The sequence below is a fragment of the Nannospalax galili genome, unplaced genomic scaffold, assembly GCF_000622305.1.
Source record: "Nannospalax galili isolate Female #2095 unplaced genomic scaffold, S.galili_v1.0 scaffold32, whole genome shotgun sequence".
Lineage (NCBI taxonomy): Eukaryota > Metazoa > Chordata > Mammalia > Rodentia > Spalacidae > Nannospalax > Nannospalax galili.
In genome coordinates this window covers 4,063,546-4,081,307 of record NW_008335297.1, presented here as the reverse complement: position 1 = coordinate 4,081,307, position 17,762 = coordinate 4,063,546, and the positions used below count along the sequence as shown (strand labels likewise).

The window sequence follows — 17,762 nt, the reverse complement described above, 5'->3', positions numbered from 1 at the left end:
TTCAAACAGCACCTCTTCTGGTTATTTGGAATTTTATTTAATAATGGAAATAGGATGATATGTACAGGAAAATGAAGTGACAGCAAGCAGCAGAATATAGGTTTTCCTAAGAATCATGAATCTGCCCTGGAGAGATGGTTCAGCAGTTAAGAGCACTGGCTGCTCTTGCAGAACCCACATGGTGATTAACAACTGCCTACAACTGTAGTTCCAGAGGCTTCAATGCACTCTTCTGGTCTCCTGGGTATTGCACGACACAGGTGGACTTACATATATACAGGCAAAACACTCATACACATAAAATAAAAATCAGTCAATCAGAACAATAAAAATAAAACCAAAGAAAACCAAAAAGCTCATTCTTAGGTCTTGCCAACTGACTGGTTTTTATTTTGTTTTGATTGAAAAAGCGTCTCCCTCCTTTATAGTCCCAGTTGGCCTAGATCTTGCTATGTAGACCAGGCTGGCCTCCATCTCATAGAGATCCACCTGCCTTTGCCTCCTGAGTGCTAGAATTAAAGGTGTGCACCACCACACCTGGCCTCAACTAACTGGTTTTGATATAGCACAAATCCCAGTGCACTTAATTGCTAACTTAGCTGAGGTTGTGCTTCATCAGGAATTGGCCCCATACACTACTTAGCTTCCATAACTGCTCACCATCTGCTTCTGTAAAACTCTCCACACTCCCAGCCTTCAGTTCTGCACATTTTCTCCTAAAATGGACATTGGTGACCTCCACCTAAAAACCCACATGACGTCACTCTTTTTGTTTTCCTTTTGCAACTCTGCAACAGGGTGTACCTATGTAGCCCTGGCTGGTCTAGAACTTACTATGTAGACCAGACTGTCCTGGAACTTGTGGTGACTCTCTAGCCTCTGCCTTCCCAATGTTAGAGTTACAGATATGAGCCACCATGCCTGGCTTTTCCGCAGTCTTTCAAAGCTCAAGGATAAGGAGCAGGGAAAAATACACTGGACAAAACTAGGCATCATACTGGGTTTTACAGAATACCGTGGCATGATATCCCTATGGCACGAGTCCCATTTTTACAGATAAGCAAATGATGGCCTGGAGAGATGGCTCAGAGGTTAAGAGTACTGGCTGTTCTTGCAGAGGACCTGGGTTTGATTCCCAGCACCCACATGGAGGCTGACAACCATCTCTAATTCCAGTTCCAGGGGATACAATGCCCTCTTCTGGCACTATGGGCATTGCATGCATGTGGTGCACTTAACAGATACAGGCAAAACACTCATACACATTAAATAAAAATAAATAAATCAAAAAGAAAAAAAGAAAGAAAAGGACCCTTAGCAATACCTACTATGGCTGGGGAAAAAAAGAAGAAGAAATAAACTACTGAAATGTGAAATGTTACCTGGGAGCTTACCACATGCAAAGTTAAAGAAAAATCAATGGTCCTAGGCAGCTGCCTCATGAACTAGAATGGTTGTTTGTTATCTCTCTCTCCTTTTTTTTTTTTTTTTTTTTTTTTTGGCAATGCTGAAGATTGCATCCAGGACCGCACACATGCTAGATAAATCCTCTACTACTGAGCAAAGCCCAGCCCTGCTGCCCGTTTTAGCCAAGTCCTTACTACACATATGTCCTCACATTTTAAACCCAAGATGTCATAGTTCAAATAAACCTCTTTTCTTTTCCTATAAAACCTGAGTCTAATACCACTTTGGATTAAAAAAAAAATAATAAGATCAACCTTGCAAAGACTGGGCATGTGACTTGAACTAAGCTTTATAAAGCTGCAAGGCAAGCAGGTAGTGAGAAATTCATCTCCTTCCTTGACTCTTCTTAGCCACAGAGAGGGCAGCTCATTACAAGCAGACTCTGGGTTCACGTGCCCTCCTTCTCTGACAAAATATAATCTCCATACTTCCTCTGGGGGATACTTCTGGTCAGTCTTCCACTTGTCCCTATGAATTAAGCCACACAGTAAAGTATCTCTGGAGTCTACTCAGACTTTTTTTCCTTTTTTCCCTTCTGGAGACAGGGTATCTGTGTAGCCCTGATTGGCCTGCAACTGCTATGTAGACCAGGATGGCCTTGAACTCACAGAGATCCACTTGCCTCTGCTTTCCAAGTGCTGGGGCTAAAGGTGTGTGCCACCACGCCCAGCCATTTAGTCCCTCTCTTGTCAAGAACAAAGTCCACAGACAACTAAAGAGATCTGCTCAGTCACTGCCATGGCCTCTTAAGGCCCTCCCCAGACATGAGGTGCTTCTGCATAAGTGAATTGTTATCCTCAATTTAAGCTGGTCTGGTATTTTCATCTCAAGGGGTTTGGAAGAGCATATATGTACCTCTCAGTGATATTTTCTTCTGGGCTACTTTTAGGAAGTTCTAGACTTTCAGTGTCTTTTAGCTTGTATCCCTTGTTGCAGTGAAACAAAGTACAACTAAAAAAAGACCAAAACCAGAACTGGAGACATGGCTCAGTAGTTAAGAGCACTGGCTGTTCTTGCTGAAAACCTGGGTCCAAATCCTAGCACCCATGTGGCAGCTATCAATCATCCCTAACTCCAGTTCCAGGAGAGTGCGACACTTTTTTCTGTCCTCCATGGACACTGCACAACATGGGTGCACTTACATACATGCAGGCATAAACTCATAAACATAAAATAAAAAAATTTTAAAGACCAAAACTATCAATACCATTCCTGATAATACCCTGAATATGATATCAAACCCAAGGAAAACAAAGTTAAATGATATTATCTTATTCTGTTCCAAAAATAAATTTTTTGAAAAAATAAATTATGCCCATAACTTATTCTCAATTCTGGTTATCTAGTAACCCATAAAATACCAATCAATATGAAAACTGTTAGAGAATCATGCACATACACCAAGGAGGAAGGAAAAAGAGGAATAGCTTCAGTTTCATTATAACTCATGAGCAGTACTTAAAGGGCTTGAGCTTCAGGCTGAACTACCATTACTTTCTAGTGAATTGAAATGCCTAATTTTTTAAAAAGTAGCTTAAAAATTACGTATGTACATCAAACTGTAAAGGCATTTGTTTCTTTGTGGGGAGAGGACGGATGTTCATCCACTTCTTACGTTCAAAAGACATCGCTCTCATTGCACGACGATCTTTGGTCCACCTAAGAAAAATGGAGTTCAGAAAAACAAGACATTCCGGCAACAGGCATAACACAAAGAAGCAGCATGACTTAAGGGAGAAGCACAGCATTACACCTGAAGGAGCAGAGCTCTTGTCAACACTTTAACACAGATGTCTTGCCAGCCCACTGTTTCATTTCCTCTTGACATTTAGCAGGTTTCACTATGAATTCTAAACAAAGAAACTACTAAAACAGAAAAAAAACCCACTACCTATGAAATCCAGCTACTAGATCCTAAAAGGCCTCTTCCTTTTTATTTTGTATTACATCTGAATTATCTACTTTTCAAAGTCTTGGTTTCTTTTTCACACATGTATGACTTTATGTTATGAAACATGACAAGTAGCTTTGCACACACACACACAATACTTACGAATGCTGTGCTTTTGCACTACAATATTTTCTGTTTTTGTCTGGTTCAATGACTTGACCATGTCTCAGACACTGAGCACACACAAATTTTATCTCCATATTAAGAAATCCAGGCATTATTTGATTGCCAAGTACCTTAAACAATTAAAAGATCAATTACAACAGAAGCCACTTTTCTAAGAGCAGCATACTAAATCACCATGTACTGTTTGCCACAATAGTTTATCTGATTACATGACTTGACACATAACACTCTAATAATTAAATCTCTGTTGTCTGTCATATGCAAGATTCTAATAAAAACCGATTTCAGACCCCAAACCTCAACTGAGAAAAGCCAGCTTTTAGAACTGATAACTGGAACCATGTGGTTTTTAGGTGGTTTGGGAGAAGGTTGGATAGTTATACCAGTGGGAAGCAAAACTCTAAACATAATGCACCTCCCTTATTCTAAGAATTGCCAAAAGCCCAAGACCTACTGTTTTGCCAATTAAGATAGATAGGAAAACAGTATCCTATATTGTTGGTAGATATTGCAGGACACCAATTTTTTGGGTTGCTATTTGTTTTGTTTTTTGAGACATGATCTCATTATATAGCCCTGACTGGCCCAGGACTCAGTCTATAGACCAGGCTGGCCTCGAACTCACAGAGATCCACCTATCTCTGCCTACTGAGTGTTGGGATTAAAAATGTGTGCCACCAGGCCCAGCCTATGACACCAGTATTTTTTTAAAATGGTGATCAAGCAAAATGCAAATTTTTCTCACAGAAGAGTTACTCCACTAAATGAATAGTCCTTCCATTTATCACCAGCACCCACCAGGCCACTCAGAAGACATAAAATGCATGAGCACACAGGAGAATACCTGAACTCCAGGCATGCTTGCTTCCAAATTTCTCCAATATTGTTTAGATTCTTGAGCAATATCATCGTGTGAGATACCTAGGAAATGCACATGCCTTTTCTTAAAAGAACACATCACAGAAGCCCATTGATTTGGTTTTTCAGACTCAGAGAACCCTTAACTCCCCAGTCATTCTCAGGCAGCTGAATCTATCATCAATATACAGTGTTTACAAACACAATTCTTTCTACCTTCTGAGGAATCCTTTCCCCACTCTCAAAATCCATGTTACAAGTACAAAGATATATTAACAATTATTTGCAGGAGACCACACTTTAAATCAAAGATGATACAGCAGCCAAGTGTGGTGGCCCAGGCCTGTAAATCCTAGCTACTCAGAAGGCTGAGGTAGGTGGACCCCAAGTTCAAGCTCAGCTGGGTTAAAAAAAAATTCAAAGCCAGCCGGGCATGGTGGCGCACGCCTTTAATCCCAGCACTTGGGAGGCAGAGGCAGGCGGATCTCTGTGAATTCAAGGCCAGCCTGGTCTACATAGTGAGTTCCAGGACAGCTGGGGCTACAGGAAGACCCTGTCTCAAAAAGACCAAAAAAGAAAAAAAAAATCAACGAATAAAAAAAAAAAAAAAAAGTTCAAAGCCAGCCTGGGCATCTTAGTGATAAGCTATCTTAAAACAAAAAGTAAAAAGAAAACTGGATACACAGCTCAGTGGTAGGGCTCTTGGCCTTGCACGAGGTCCTAGGTTCAATAATACCTAATACCAGGGTTGGAGGGGTGAGGTGGAACTACACAGTTTAAATTTTTTATTACATTTATTTATTGTGCGTGTGTACACACACACACATGCACGCATGCACATGCATACCATGGCGTACATGTAGAGGTCAGTGGACAACTTGTGGGAGTTAATTCTCTCCTCCCACTATGTGGTCTCCAAGGAGGAATCTCAGGTCATGAGGCTTGGCAGCAAGTACCTTTACATACTAAGTCATCTTGCTGGCCCAAGACTACATAATTTAATGCTTAAGACAAAATGAACAATTGCCATGTTAGCTGTCTGAAAAGGGTGGGTGTCCATACTACTGTTCCTCATGTCCTGACTTCTCTAACAGGGACACAGTTTCAGGCCCACAAAGACCCACCTGTTTCATTTTGCAATATCCAGACTTTCAGTTCAACAAGGCTATGGGCATAGAAGCACTCATCTTCCCTTAAGCAGCCATAGCGAACTTCATGTCGACATAGATCAAGCTGACACTGGCTATGAAAAGAGCGTATTTTGGAATATTTTACTGTGGTCTCTCGCAAAATGTGGACAAGGCACCTAAGATGAAAAGACGTAACATTTTAATATTGCTCTATCATAGTTTTAAAATATGCATAGAGACATGTACACATATATAATGCCACGTTCTAGTCTGAGAAGCTTTTTTTTTTTTTTTTTAAGACAGGGTCTCCTGTAGCCCCAGCTTGCCTGGAACTCACTATGTAGACCAGGCTGGCCTTGAACTCAAGAGATCCACCTGCCTCTGCCTCCCCAGTGCTGGGATTAAAGGTGTGAGCCACCATGCCTGGCGAAAAGCTTTTTTTTTGAGATAGGATCTTACTATGTAGGCCCTGCCTGGCATAGAACTTGCTATATAGACCAGACTGGCTTCAAACTCATAGAGCTCATCTGCCTGTGCCTCCAGAGTGCTGGGAATAAAGGTATGTGCCACCACACCTGGCTAGAAGTCACTGTATTAATAAATCCTTGTCAGAAGAAAAAAATTTGCTATATGCAAGAGTTGGGCTACTGTGGTATAAGTTAATGCAGGATAATTACATTTTAAACCAAAAAAATCTAAATCCACATTATAAAAAGCCATAAATTTATGTGCTTTTTGAGTTTTTTCTTTTTCTTTTTTTTTGTCTTTTTGAGACAGGGTCTCCCTGTTGCCCCAGCTGGCCTGGCACTTGCTATATAGACCAGACTGGCCTCAATCTCATAGAGATCTGCTTGCCTCTGCCTCCCAAGTGCTGGGACTAAAGGAGTGCACTACCATGCCCAGCTGTGCTTTTTGTTTTAAATAAACAATTTAATAATTCATTGTTTAAGTCTCAGTCAAATGGGCAAAAACAGATTTTATTTTTTAAACTTTTTTGCTTTTTCTATTACATTTATTTTATATGTATGTATATGTACATGCAACATGCTAGATTCAATTCTATACTTTGTGTGTACACATGTACACACATGCATGTGCTATTGTACACATGTAGGAGTCAGAAGACAACCTGCTAGTCACTTCTGTTGTTCTACCATGGTGGTCCTGGAGATAATACTCAGGTCATCAGGCTTGGTATCAAGTGCCTTTACCCATTAGCCATCATACTGGCCCACTCTTGCTTTTTGAGATAGGGTCTCACTATGTAACTTTGGCTGGTCTAGAACTTGTTATGCAGACCAGGTAGAACTCAAATTTGTGGTAACCCACCTGCCCCAAGTGCTGGGATTATAGGCATGTGCTACCACACCCAGCTAAAAGACATATTTAAAATAGTCATTTCTTAAAGCGGCGGGGAGGGGGTGCCTACTACTGTTTTTTTGTTTGCTTTGCTTTGAGATGGGATCTCACTATATTGACCAGGCTGGCCTGGAATTCACAGAGATCCACCTGCCTGTCTCCAAGTGCTGGGATTAAAAGAGCACATCACCATGCCTGGCCCTACTACTGCATTCCTTTGGATCTAAGAAAACCTATTTCATCATTATAAAAATTAGAAACCATCAACATACTTATTGTCTTCAAATTCATGCTTTGTAACCGGGTGAGAACAAGCAGTGGAATTGTCTTTATTTCTTTTACTTATCATTCTAGGTTTATGATCAAAACATTTCTGGAACAGAGAAAAAGAAGTATTATCACATAAATAAAGGTCTGAATTTTTTGCCTAGCATATTGCCTTAGTTTCAGTATGTTTACAAACTTATGCACTTTACACTGTGTCAATAAATATAAAGCATGACATTTTGCTACTCTTCTGCATTCTTCTATTTTGACTTTTTGAGACAAGATCTCTATATAGCCCAGGCTCGCTTTAATTTGTGGTGACCCTCCTGCTGCCGCCTCTTAGGTGCTGACATTACAGGCCTGCACCACTAGGCCTGGCTCTACTCCTGTACTTTCATGACAGCAGGGTCTACTGTTCACTGAGTGGATGCTTTAACCATAAAGCAGCATCTGCCAAGTGCTTTACACTACACAGCTTGGAAATCAGAAAGTTTTTTTTTTTTTTTGAGACAGGGTCTAATTCTGTAGCCCTAGCTTAGGCTAGAACTCACTGTGTAGGCCAGGATCACCTTGAACTTACAGAGATCCACTTGCCTTTGCCTACTAAGTGCTGGGATTAAAGGTATGTACCACCATGCCTGGCCACAATTTTGTTTTGTTTTGGGGTTGTTTTGTTTTTGAGACAGGGTGTTTCTGTAGCTCCAGCTGTCCTGGAACTTACTATGTAGACCAGACTGCCTTCAGTCTCACAAAGATTGGCCTGACTCTGCCTCCCAAGTGCTGGGATTAAAGGTGTACACTACCACATGGTCCATAATTGTTTTTAAAACAGTGCCCCTGTGCATGTTGGGCAAGTGCTCTCCACTTAGTTGCATTATCTCAGCACTATCACCAAATGTTTACACCAGAAAATAAGTCATGGAGAAAGCACCTCACAAAGAAATGTAAATTCTCCAAGATGTTCTTGGAGAAGTTTGACTACAGTGAGGTTGATTTTTCCATTGCCACCAAAGAAAGCCTCTCGACTGAATGCCCCTTTTCTTTCCAGGGTCCACACATCTATCTCTTCTTGGCAATAAGCAAATGTACAGTGGCCAGAATAGCGACATTCCTCCTCCGCAGCAACATCTGGAAAGGCAGATGAAAAAGAGACAGCTGTTTTCCCCAAAGCCAATGAATATTCAATCACACTTGGGACATTGCTTGAATTTTATAATAATTCATAGCTTCAAACAATGATAGTTATTACTATGCAGGAGTGGGTGGAATAAATGTTCAAACCCAGATGGTTTTCACTGCACACAGAGAAGATGCCTAGATATTCTCATGTATTCCATCAAGGTCAAAACAATCTTTTTATGAGGAAAGAGGAACAAGAAAATAATGAGAAAATATGACCAAAGTGTATGTCACATACATATGAAAATATCGCAATGAAATGTACAACGAATGTAGTCATCAAAAAAAAATCATCTTAGCAGGTTTCAAAGTGCTTTCAGATGAAGCAGTTTAACAAAAAGAAAAATGCAAAGCTCTTTCAAAAGCATTTTAAATACAGCAGCATATTTAAAGTTTTAGTCCAGAGTTGTGATTCTATGTAGATTAAACTTAAAAGTTTGAGAGTTCCCTACTTAAAACTTGATCAAGTTTCTGTCTCCATAAACAGCTATGAAACATAAAGAAGGTATTTTTAAAAAAAGCAAAAATAGTAGAGAAAATATGTCCAATTCAAGGAACAGAAGCAGAGGTGATAAGGTATCATGCTTAGCAGAGCTGTCTTGCAAAAAGTTTACTAGTCATGTCATATACACCAATTAAATAATTATAATCTATACCTTTACATATATAATATGGTCCTTCATAATTTGTTTTTGTTGGTCTTGGACGTATTTTTTTCCATGATTTATCTTCAACGTTCTTTATCCTACCAATTAAAATATCTTTCTTACATTTATGATCTATATTAGCATGGTAAGTGAAATCCATTAACTTAGGGCCTGAAAAAGATATAAAGAGGATTGTTCATAGGCAGAAAAATATACCATTTAATTTTATAAGCAATTTATAAGCAGACATGCACAGGTGAACATTGACTGCCATTAACCCTCAAATCTCATCAAAACCGTAAACAAGCTACTAAAGGAAATTTGTGCCTTTTATGCCATGTATTAGGTGATACAAAGTTCTTTCAACAGCAGTCCTGTCAAAACATACCTGTACTTATCTACTAGGGAAATAATTTGGATAGGAATTCTAATAGCCTTATAAGAGTAAAAACAGGTGGCAGTCTGAACCACTTATGGTCCAGGTACTGTCTGATTCTTGAACTGCAAGTAAGATCTGCAAAATTAGGCAGGGCGTAGTAGTTTCTGAGTGTAATCTAAGCACCAGAGAGATTGAGGCAGGAGGATCACAAGTTCAAAGCCAAATTGGGATACATAGCAAGTTCAAGGCCAGTTTGGGCTTCATAGCAAAAATCTGTTTTCAAGCTGGGCATGGTGGTACATGCCTTTAATCCCAGCACTTGGGAAGCAGAGGCAGGCGATCGTTGTGAGTTCAAGGCCAGCCTGGTCTACATAGTGAGTTCAGGTCAGCTGGGAATATAGGGAGACCCTGTCTCAAAAAGACCAAAAACAAAACAAAACAAAACAAAAAAAAACTGTTTTCAAAGTAAAAAGCAGGGTGTGATAGCTCATGTGTACAATCTGAGCACTCAAGAGGCAGAGGCAGAAGGACCCCAAGTTTGCAGCTAGCCTGGGTTACATAACAAGATATAGGGTAGCCAGTGATGCAAAGTGAAACTCTATCTTTAAAATAATAATATAAATAAAATTACTTAATTTCAAACTAATCAAGAACAAATAATTTTCATAAATATCCCATCATATATTAGACTTATAATGCTTTTTTCTTTTTTGGGGGGTCTTTTTGAGACAAGTCTTCCTGTAGCCCAGGTTGGCCTGGAATTCACTAAGTAGACCAGACTGACCTTAAACTCACAGAGATCTGCCTGCCCCTGCCTTCCAGAGTGCTGGGACTAAAGGTGTGCACCACTATGCCTGGCGCCAATGCTTTTTTCTACCTCTCTCTCACAGGCTCATCCCCTCCCCCCATACATATGTGTATGTGTTCATATGCATATGTGTGTGCAGGTACACTTGGAGGCCATATGACAATCTCAGGAGTTATTTCTCAGCACACCCATCCTTTTTATTTGAAACAAGGTCCCTCACTAGCCTGCAACTCACCAAGTAGACTGGGCTGGCTGGTGCACCCCAGAGGTCTGCCTATCTTCACCTCCCCAGTGCTGAGGCTACAAGTACATACCACTGACACTGGCTTTTTCACATGGTCCTGGATCAAATTCAGGTCCTGGTGCTAGTTCTTGTTCTATTTGGAATTATTCTGTTCTTAAACATATACTTTGAACGTAAAGAATTTTATAGTTTTCATTAAGTTTCTAAGGTCAGGTAAATTCCTATTCATTCCACATAATTCTGGAAATAAAGCTGTATATAATAAGAGCTGCAACTCATTCTATCAGACTCCAAACGCCCCAAGTTAAAAATTCTGCTTCTTTCATAACATTTCAAAGTAGGGACTGAAGAGCTGCCAGAGCCAGGGCTGTTTCCATCCAGTCACAAGCCCTCACAAATCCCAGGGTCTGAACTCTAATCTCACAGCCCACTGGTTTGGTCCTGACCTGATTTAACAAAGCAGGACTGGCAAGCTTGTCTCAGCTCATGGGTTCCTTCGAGGGGATGCCTTGGAGTCCCTGAGGAAGATGGTTTAGCAATCACACTTCCAAAAAAGTTTCCAAAGTCATTTCTAGGCTGATTTGAAATTCCCAGGAAATTCTCAGAGGCAAACAAACTACTTGGTCCATTCATCTGCAAAAAGAATAAGAAACAAAAAACAAAACAAAACAAAAAAACAAAAACAAAACAGGCAACAAATATTGTACTATCACTAAAGAAAGAAACTGAATTCCTGTGGCAAGGGGATAAGGCTAGCACTATTGCATCCCAGTAAGCTTCTCTATTAAACACTCTTTCCGTTTTCCTCTTTGGTCTCTGAGCCCCCTTTATTGCTCTTCTATGGGCTGTTACTAGTAATATGTAAGTGTTCTCCTTCTATAGGATACAATCTGACACACCCTGCTCTTATGTTTGTTAGGCAGGGCTAAACTTGTGCTGTCTGCAGTGGTGATTAATTTGCTCCACAGATTCACTGACAAAGAACAGGGAGCATTTATTACTGGATATTCTGATGACTCTTACAGTACTATTACCCAAAGCACACAGAAAATGTAAGGGAGACTGTCATGTTTACTCATATAATTTAGTTACTTAAGTACAGGCCTACATTCAATTTAAGAGATGTATTCACAAAAGAGGAAGTGGCACTTACAAGTAAAAGGGAAGAATTACTGTTGTTAAGCGTTGTTCCCTCTCTAGAAGTTGAGGTGGACAGATCTAAAATAATAAAAAGACTTCAACAGACCTTTTCACTCTAATCATGGAATCAGCACATCTGGGCTTAGTAGCTGGCTGGCTAAGGCTTCCCCATGTCTTTTCCCAGCCCAGTCATACAGTTTTCTTGCTCATTAACAACATTCAAAGAGCACTCTAGGGTTTTGTTTTGTTTTTTTCCCTTACTAGAAACCAAGGGCAAAAATAACCCTTAGTTGCATATATTTAAATAGAAAGTTATTTTTGAAGAAATGATCTAAGACAAGGCCTACAGAGTGGGACTATTTTTAAAAACCTAAGAAAATATTATTTGCACTCAAAATGAGAAAGGAGCCTCCTCTTTGCATATAAGATGCAGGAGCTCAAAGTAACATCAACATGAACCAGGTTCAAGTGCTTTCTCAACTTCATCTACCTCTCAATTATTTTCGCTCTGCCATTCTGTCTCCCATGTATTTTCATCTCTTCAATAGTAAATCTTTGAAACATTTATATTTTTGTCCTTTTTTAGTCGGGTAAAAATGTCTCAAAAAATATGAAGATTTACCATTATGTTTATAGTATTGACTAAGGGCTGGGGATATAGCTCACTTCACCTAGTATGTGTAAGGCCCTGGTTCCATCTCAAGTGCTCCAGAAAAATAAACCAAAACACCAAAATCAAAATACTGAGCCTGGATTTACAGAAACTGGTTGGAATACTCCCTGATAAAATGAGTATACTGGGCACAGGTTGCTGAGCTCAGCAGATGAAGCCCCAAACAGGTCTAACATTATCATGCTAAACACAGATGTGAAGTTAAGTTTTAATAGTTCAGATCCTTTAAGATGGGATACTTTTTTACTGCAGAATGTATTCCAGGTCATTTTACCCCACTTAACACCAACTTAGCCAATCATATTATCTAAAACTCGGGCCACATCCTTGCCTCCCCTCATGCCCTTGCTCTTTGCTCGCAGAACAGCAAAGTCAGGCTGAGTTCAAACCCAAAGCTGCCCTTTTTAGATTTTAGTCACAGGGAAAACAATTCAAGAAACTACAACCTAGAGACAGTTAAAAAAAATCTTTCATATACATTTTCATTTTTAGAAAATTAACTGCAATTCTTAATAATTTAGGAGAAAGTCTTACCTCTTTTGGATTCAGTCATTGAAAATGAATTTAAAGAAGAGCAAAAATCTTCCAAGGATGAGGTCAGAGGAGGATACAACTCTGCAAAGGAGGGTGGAGGAGCATACCTCGCACCAATAGGCAAGGTTCCAAGCAGGGATGTCGTGGTGAAGGGCAAGCTAGGAGTCATACTGGCTGTTGGGAGGGGTCCTCTGACCAGAGTTGAGGGCTAGAGAGAAGAAACAGCAGCAAGATTCATGAAGCACTCTCAGCAGTTTCTCCAGTCTGCTTTCACCAGCAGCATATCAGAGATCACTGCATTTGGGATCATGTCAGGGAACACTGCTTACATCCAATTCAAGATTCATTAGAACCATTTCAGGGAGGTATCCTGCATGTCCTTCTCTGTTTCTTGGCCCACCATGAAGAGAGCTACTCTGCGCCGTCACACCCTCCCCACCATGACAGACTGATTCCTCCAATACCAGCCTACAACTAAGAGACTGAGTCTCTCAGGCGTGGTGGCACAAGCCTTTGGTCCCAGCACTCAGGGAATCAGAGGCAGGGGGATCTCTGTGAGTTCAAGGCCAGCATGGTCTACATAGTGAGTTCCAGGACAGCTGGGGCTGCAGGGACACCTTGTCTCAAAAATACAAAAAAAAAAGAGAGAGAGAGAGAAAGAGAGAGAGAGAGAGAGAGAGAGAGAGAGAGAGAGAGAGAGACTGAGTCTTGAGAGAGACTGAGTCTCATTAGAGACTTTGAACTTAGTTTTTTTTTTTCAAAGACAGGATCCCATGTAGCTCAGGTTGGCCTCAAACTACGTGGATGACCTTGAACTTATAATCCTCCAGTCTCTATCTCCCAAGTAGTGCATTGCAGGTGTGTGCTATCAAGTACTGGAGATATAACTCAGGCTTCATATATGCTAGCCAAGTACTCTACAACTAAGATACATCCCTAGCCATGAATTCACATTTTTGTTTATTTTTGTATTTGTTTAAAAAGGGGGAAGGGTGCATCGAGACAGCTCAGTGGCTCAAGGCACTTGCCACCAAGCCCAACAATCTGAGTCTGATCCTCACATCCCAGCAATGAGGAGGCAGAGGCAGTTGAATCTCTGTGAATTTGAGGCCAGCCTGATCTGCAAAGCAAATTCCAGGCCAGTCAGGGTCACATAGTGAAGGAGGGAGAGAGGGAGAGAGGGAGCGAAGGAGGGAGGGAGGGGAAGAAAGGAAGAAAGAGTGAGAAAAAGAAAGAGAGGAAGAGAGATGGAGAGAAAGAGAGAGAGAGATGGAGAGAAAGAGGGGAGGGGAGAAACTAAATAGTGAAACTCACCAAAACAGCATCATTTGCTTCTGGTGCAGAATCCAGGAGGTCGTCTATTTCATCCCCAAGGACCATGTCTCCATCATCTAGAAAAGCTTCTGGCATGGTGAAGGGGATCTTCCCTCCATTTGCCAACATTGTGGATGGCAGAGAGCTCTCATCCACTTGCAGTTGCAAAACAGAAGCTAAGGGCATAATAGAAACTGAGGCCAGCTCACTCCCAATGTCATGAGAAAAACTGGATGTAGGTAAGGAGACAACCGGAAATACTTCTTGCCTTGGGGTTAACAAATCTGTAACAAACATGGAAATGCATTCACTCCAAGCCACTGTATTGGGGTGTTTGTTTTTTTTTTTAATTTTATTTTATGTGTATGCATGTATTGCCTGCATGTAGGTAAGTGCACCCATGTCGGGCAATGTCCACGGAGGATGGAAAAGGCTGTCAGATCCTCTGGAACTGGAGTTATGGACAGTTGTTAGCTGCCATGTAGGTGCTGAGATTCGAACCCGGGTCTTCTACAAGAACAGCCAGTGTTTTTAACTGCTGAGCCATCTCTCTAGCCCCTACACAATACTATTATTAATGGCCAATAGAGGACATGAACATCTAGGTAAAAAGATAAAAGCAATCATAGTTGGGCTTTAATAATCACACACTAATTTTACTTGACAATATTATATAATACATGCAGTCTAAAACTGGCAAACTGGTACATTTCAGAGTGTGAAGGTAAGTAAAAACGTACCTGGCTCAATATCTTCCACAGAATAGTTCACAGCCTAGAAATCAAACCACAGTAAATCATGTCTTCAGGATTATAAACTATAAAACAGTCTATAAAACCATCCTAAGGGCGTGATGTAGAGTTGCATAAAAATTTGACTCCCAACTAAGATCCAAGAAATAAAAGGAATAATCAAACTAGCATCACTTATTTCTTCTTCTCCTTTCTTGAGACAGGTTATCATATATCCTAAAGTGGCCTCAAACTCAATATGTAGCCAAGGCCAAGAATGACCCTGAACTTCCAGTCTTCTTACCTCTATATCCTGGGGGCTGGGATTACAAGTATCATGATGATTGGCTTTTCTTTTATTAAATCATTTTATTAAAAAAAATTTTTTTTGGTCTTTTTGAGACAGGGTCTCCCAGTAACCCCAGCTGTCCTGGAACTCACTAAGTAGACCAGGCTAGCCTTGAACTCACAGAGATCCGCCTGCCTCTGCCTCCCAAGTACTAGGATTAAAGTTTTGAGTTACCACACCCTACCTTTTTTTTTTCTTTTGAGGCAGGATCTCACTACATTGCCCTAGCTGGTATAACACTCCAGGGTTCAAACAATCCTATCTCAGCATCCCAAGTAGCTAGAACTACAGGAGTGTACCACCACACTGTGCTACCACCACTTACTTCTAATAGATCATTTCTTAAAGGATATTTAGCACAGTATTGGGGATTAATCTAGCGACCATTTCCAAAGCCCCTCACAATAGCCAATAACATCCTAACAGCCCCAAGAAGACGTCACTTAAACTTTAAAATAAATTTTCTTAAAATCTTTTAAACTTTGCTGGATGTGGTGGCACACGCCTTTAATCTCAGCCAGCCCTTGGGAGGCAGAGGCAGGCAGATCTTTGTGAGTTCGAGGCCAGCCTGGTCTATATAGTGAGGTCCAGGACAGCTGGGGCTACAGGGAAACCCTGTCTCAAAAAAAGACAAAAAAAAAATTTTTTTTTAACTGTGCAGCTGGGCGTGGTGGTGCACGCCTTTAATCCCAGCACTTGGGAGGCAGAGACAGGTGGATCTCTCTGAGTTCAAGGCCAGCCTGGTCTACATAGTGCTAGGCAAGCTGAGGCTATAGGGAGACCCTGTCTCAAAAAAGACCAAAAATAAAATAAAATAAAATAAAATAAAAATTTAACTTTGCCTGGAATGGTGGCACACGCCTTTAGTCCCAGCACTCAGGAGGCAGAGGCAGGCGGATCTCCATGAGTTCAAGGCCAGCCTGATCTACATAGCAAGTGCCAGGCCAGCTGGGGCTTACAGGGAGACCCTGTCTCAAAAAGATAAAAAAAAAAAATTATTTAACTTATTCATTTTTAAAATCCCAATGTCTCGCAAAACTAGTGCTTGGTCTTAACCCAGTTTTCAAATAAAATCAAGCATCTCTTCACATCCTGTCACATGCTCCACTGGACTGCGGAAATGCTGGCTAAGACTAAAATACATTACTTGATTTGTTTTGTTTTCTTAAGTGACAGGAAGCCATGGCCAATTTCATGTTTGAGGAATCAAAGAGACAGACACTAAAAATATGAAAAGCAAAGTTGCTAAGTCTTCCAACCCTCCTTTCCTAAGAAACACAGATAATAATGGTACCTTGGCAGCCCCATCCCCAGGAACTGGTTTCAGTGAGAGCTGAAATAAAATAAAGAAACTATTTTAAAACAGAACTGACTCCAAGTTATAAAGCAAAATGAAAACACCTTCCAGAGAGAACCCCTGCTTACCTTGGCTCTAACATATGCTTTCCTTATTTTAAATCCCAATTTCTGAGCTAATTCTTGAGTTAGTTTTATTACATGTTCATCCTGAAAAAAAGACCAACACACATAAATATATTTACAGTGGAAAAGGCAAACAGCTGTGACACTTCCCACCAGGACACTTGCTCTATTAGCCATTACAATCAACTGAAACAGGTTAAAGATTGAAACATGGAAAACTTAATTCTTAAATGCCATTTCTCCACATGGGAGCAACAAAATACCCATGATGCAACAAATGAACTGACTCAGAAATTCCATACCTGAGGCACTGCTAAGGAGCACTGTGCTACAGCATCATAAGCCTCTTTGTAGTGTCCTAAGTCACTCAGAGCCTTAGACTTCCGGTACAGAGCCTTGCAATTATTTGCATTAAAACTGAGGACAGTATTACAGTCTTCTAAAACTTTATCATGAAACCCCTGGAGGGAAAGGGAAGGAGAAAGTTGGGTCACATGATTAATTTCTCACACTGATGCCTTCCTGTACAAGAAGACAAATGTAAGACCCTTTCCTATGACCTTCTACTTTAACTCAAAGTTCAAAAGGCTAGTTTTCATTCTAGAGTGATTTCTGTTGGGAGATCCTACATACACAGGTAGAAAGAATAACTATATACACCCCTCCACTAGACAGACAACTGTGAATAATCTGGTCATAAAGCCCCAGCTCTCTAAGAAAAAAAAAAAAAGCTGTCTGGACATGGCTGGTGCCCCACTGCTGGCTCTTGCAAAGAACCCAAGCTCGGTTTACAGCACCCACATGGTGGTTAATCACCATCTGTAATTCCAGTTCCAGGGGCTCCGACACCTTCTTCTGACCTCCATGGGCACTGCATGACCAGTGTATACTTACATGCATGCAGGCAAAATATCTATACACATAAAATTAAAAAATAAACAAAGTCAAATAGGGGCCAGTGAGATGGCTCAGCGGGTAGAAGTAATTGCCGTGTAAGCCTGATAACCTGAGTTAGGTCCCCAGAACCCACCGTACAAGGAGAAAATTAGCTCCCAAGTTCTCCCCTGACCTATGCATACACATACACACACGCACACACAAAATTACAATAAATTAAAAATTTTAAATACATTAAAAAAATTTAAATGCCAAATGGGTGAATATAGCAATGATAGTGAAGTACA

At 40.6% G+C, this 17,762-nt stretch overlaps 1 protein-coding gene across 3 annotated transcripts in view; it reads right to left on the bottom strand.

Moving 5' to 3' along the window:
* Zc3h7a (zinc finger CCCH-type containing 7A) overlaps positions 1-17,762 on the bottom strand; it is a 46,129-nt gene that overhangs the window by 7,937 nt on the left and 20,430 nt on the right. For all 3 annotated transcript variants that reach the window (XM_008829919.2, XM_008829920.2, XM_029562005.1), the window contains exons 5-19: positions 16,881-17,039; positions 16,582-16,662; positions 16,451-16,489; positions 14,817-14,850; positions 14,077-14,360; positions 12,763-12,970; positions 11,569-11,633; positions 10,862-11,048; positions 8,994-9,155; positions 8,090-8,286; positions 7,164-7,264; positions 5,527-5,708; positions 4,389-4,465; positions 3,521-3,654; positions 3,021-3,126 (exon numbers count right to left, since the gene is read on the bottom strand). In XM_008829919.2, the coding sequence (XP_008828141.1) occupies positions 3,021-3,126; positions 3,521-3,654; positions 4,389-4,465; positions 5,527-5,708; positions 7,164-7,264; positions 8,090-8,286; positions 8,994-9,155; positions 10,862-11,048; positions 11,569-11,633; positions 12,763-12,970; positions 14,077-14,360; positions 14,817-14,850; positions 16,451-16,489; positions 16,582-16,662; positions 16,881-17,039 (2,016 nt within the window). The remainder of the gene's footprint in view (positions 1-3,020; positions 3,127-3,520; positions 3,655-4,388; positions 4,466-5,526; positions 5,709-7,163; positions 7,265-8,089; positions 8,287-8,993; positions 9,156-10,861; positions 11,049-11,568; positions 11,634-12,762; positions 12,971-14,076; positions 14,361-14,816; positions 14,851-16,450; positions 16,490-16,581; positions 16,663-16,880; positions 17,040-17,762) is intronic.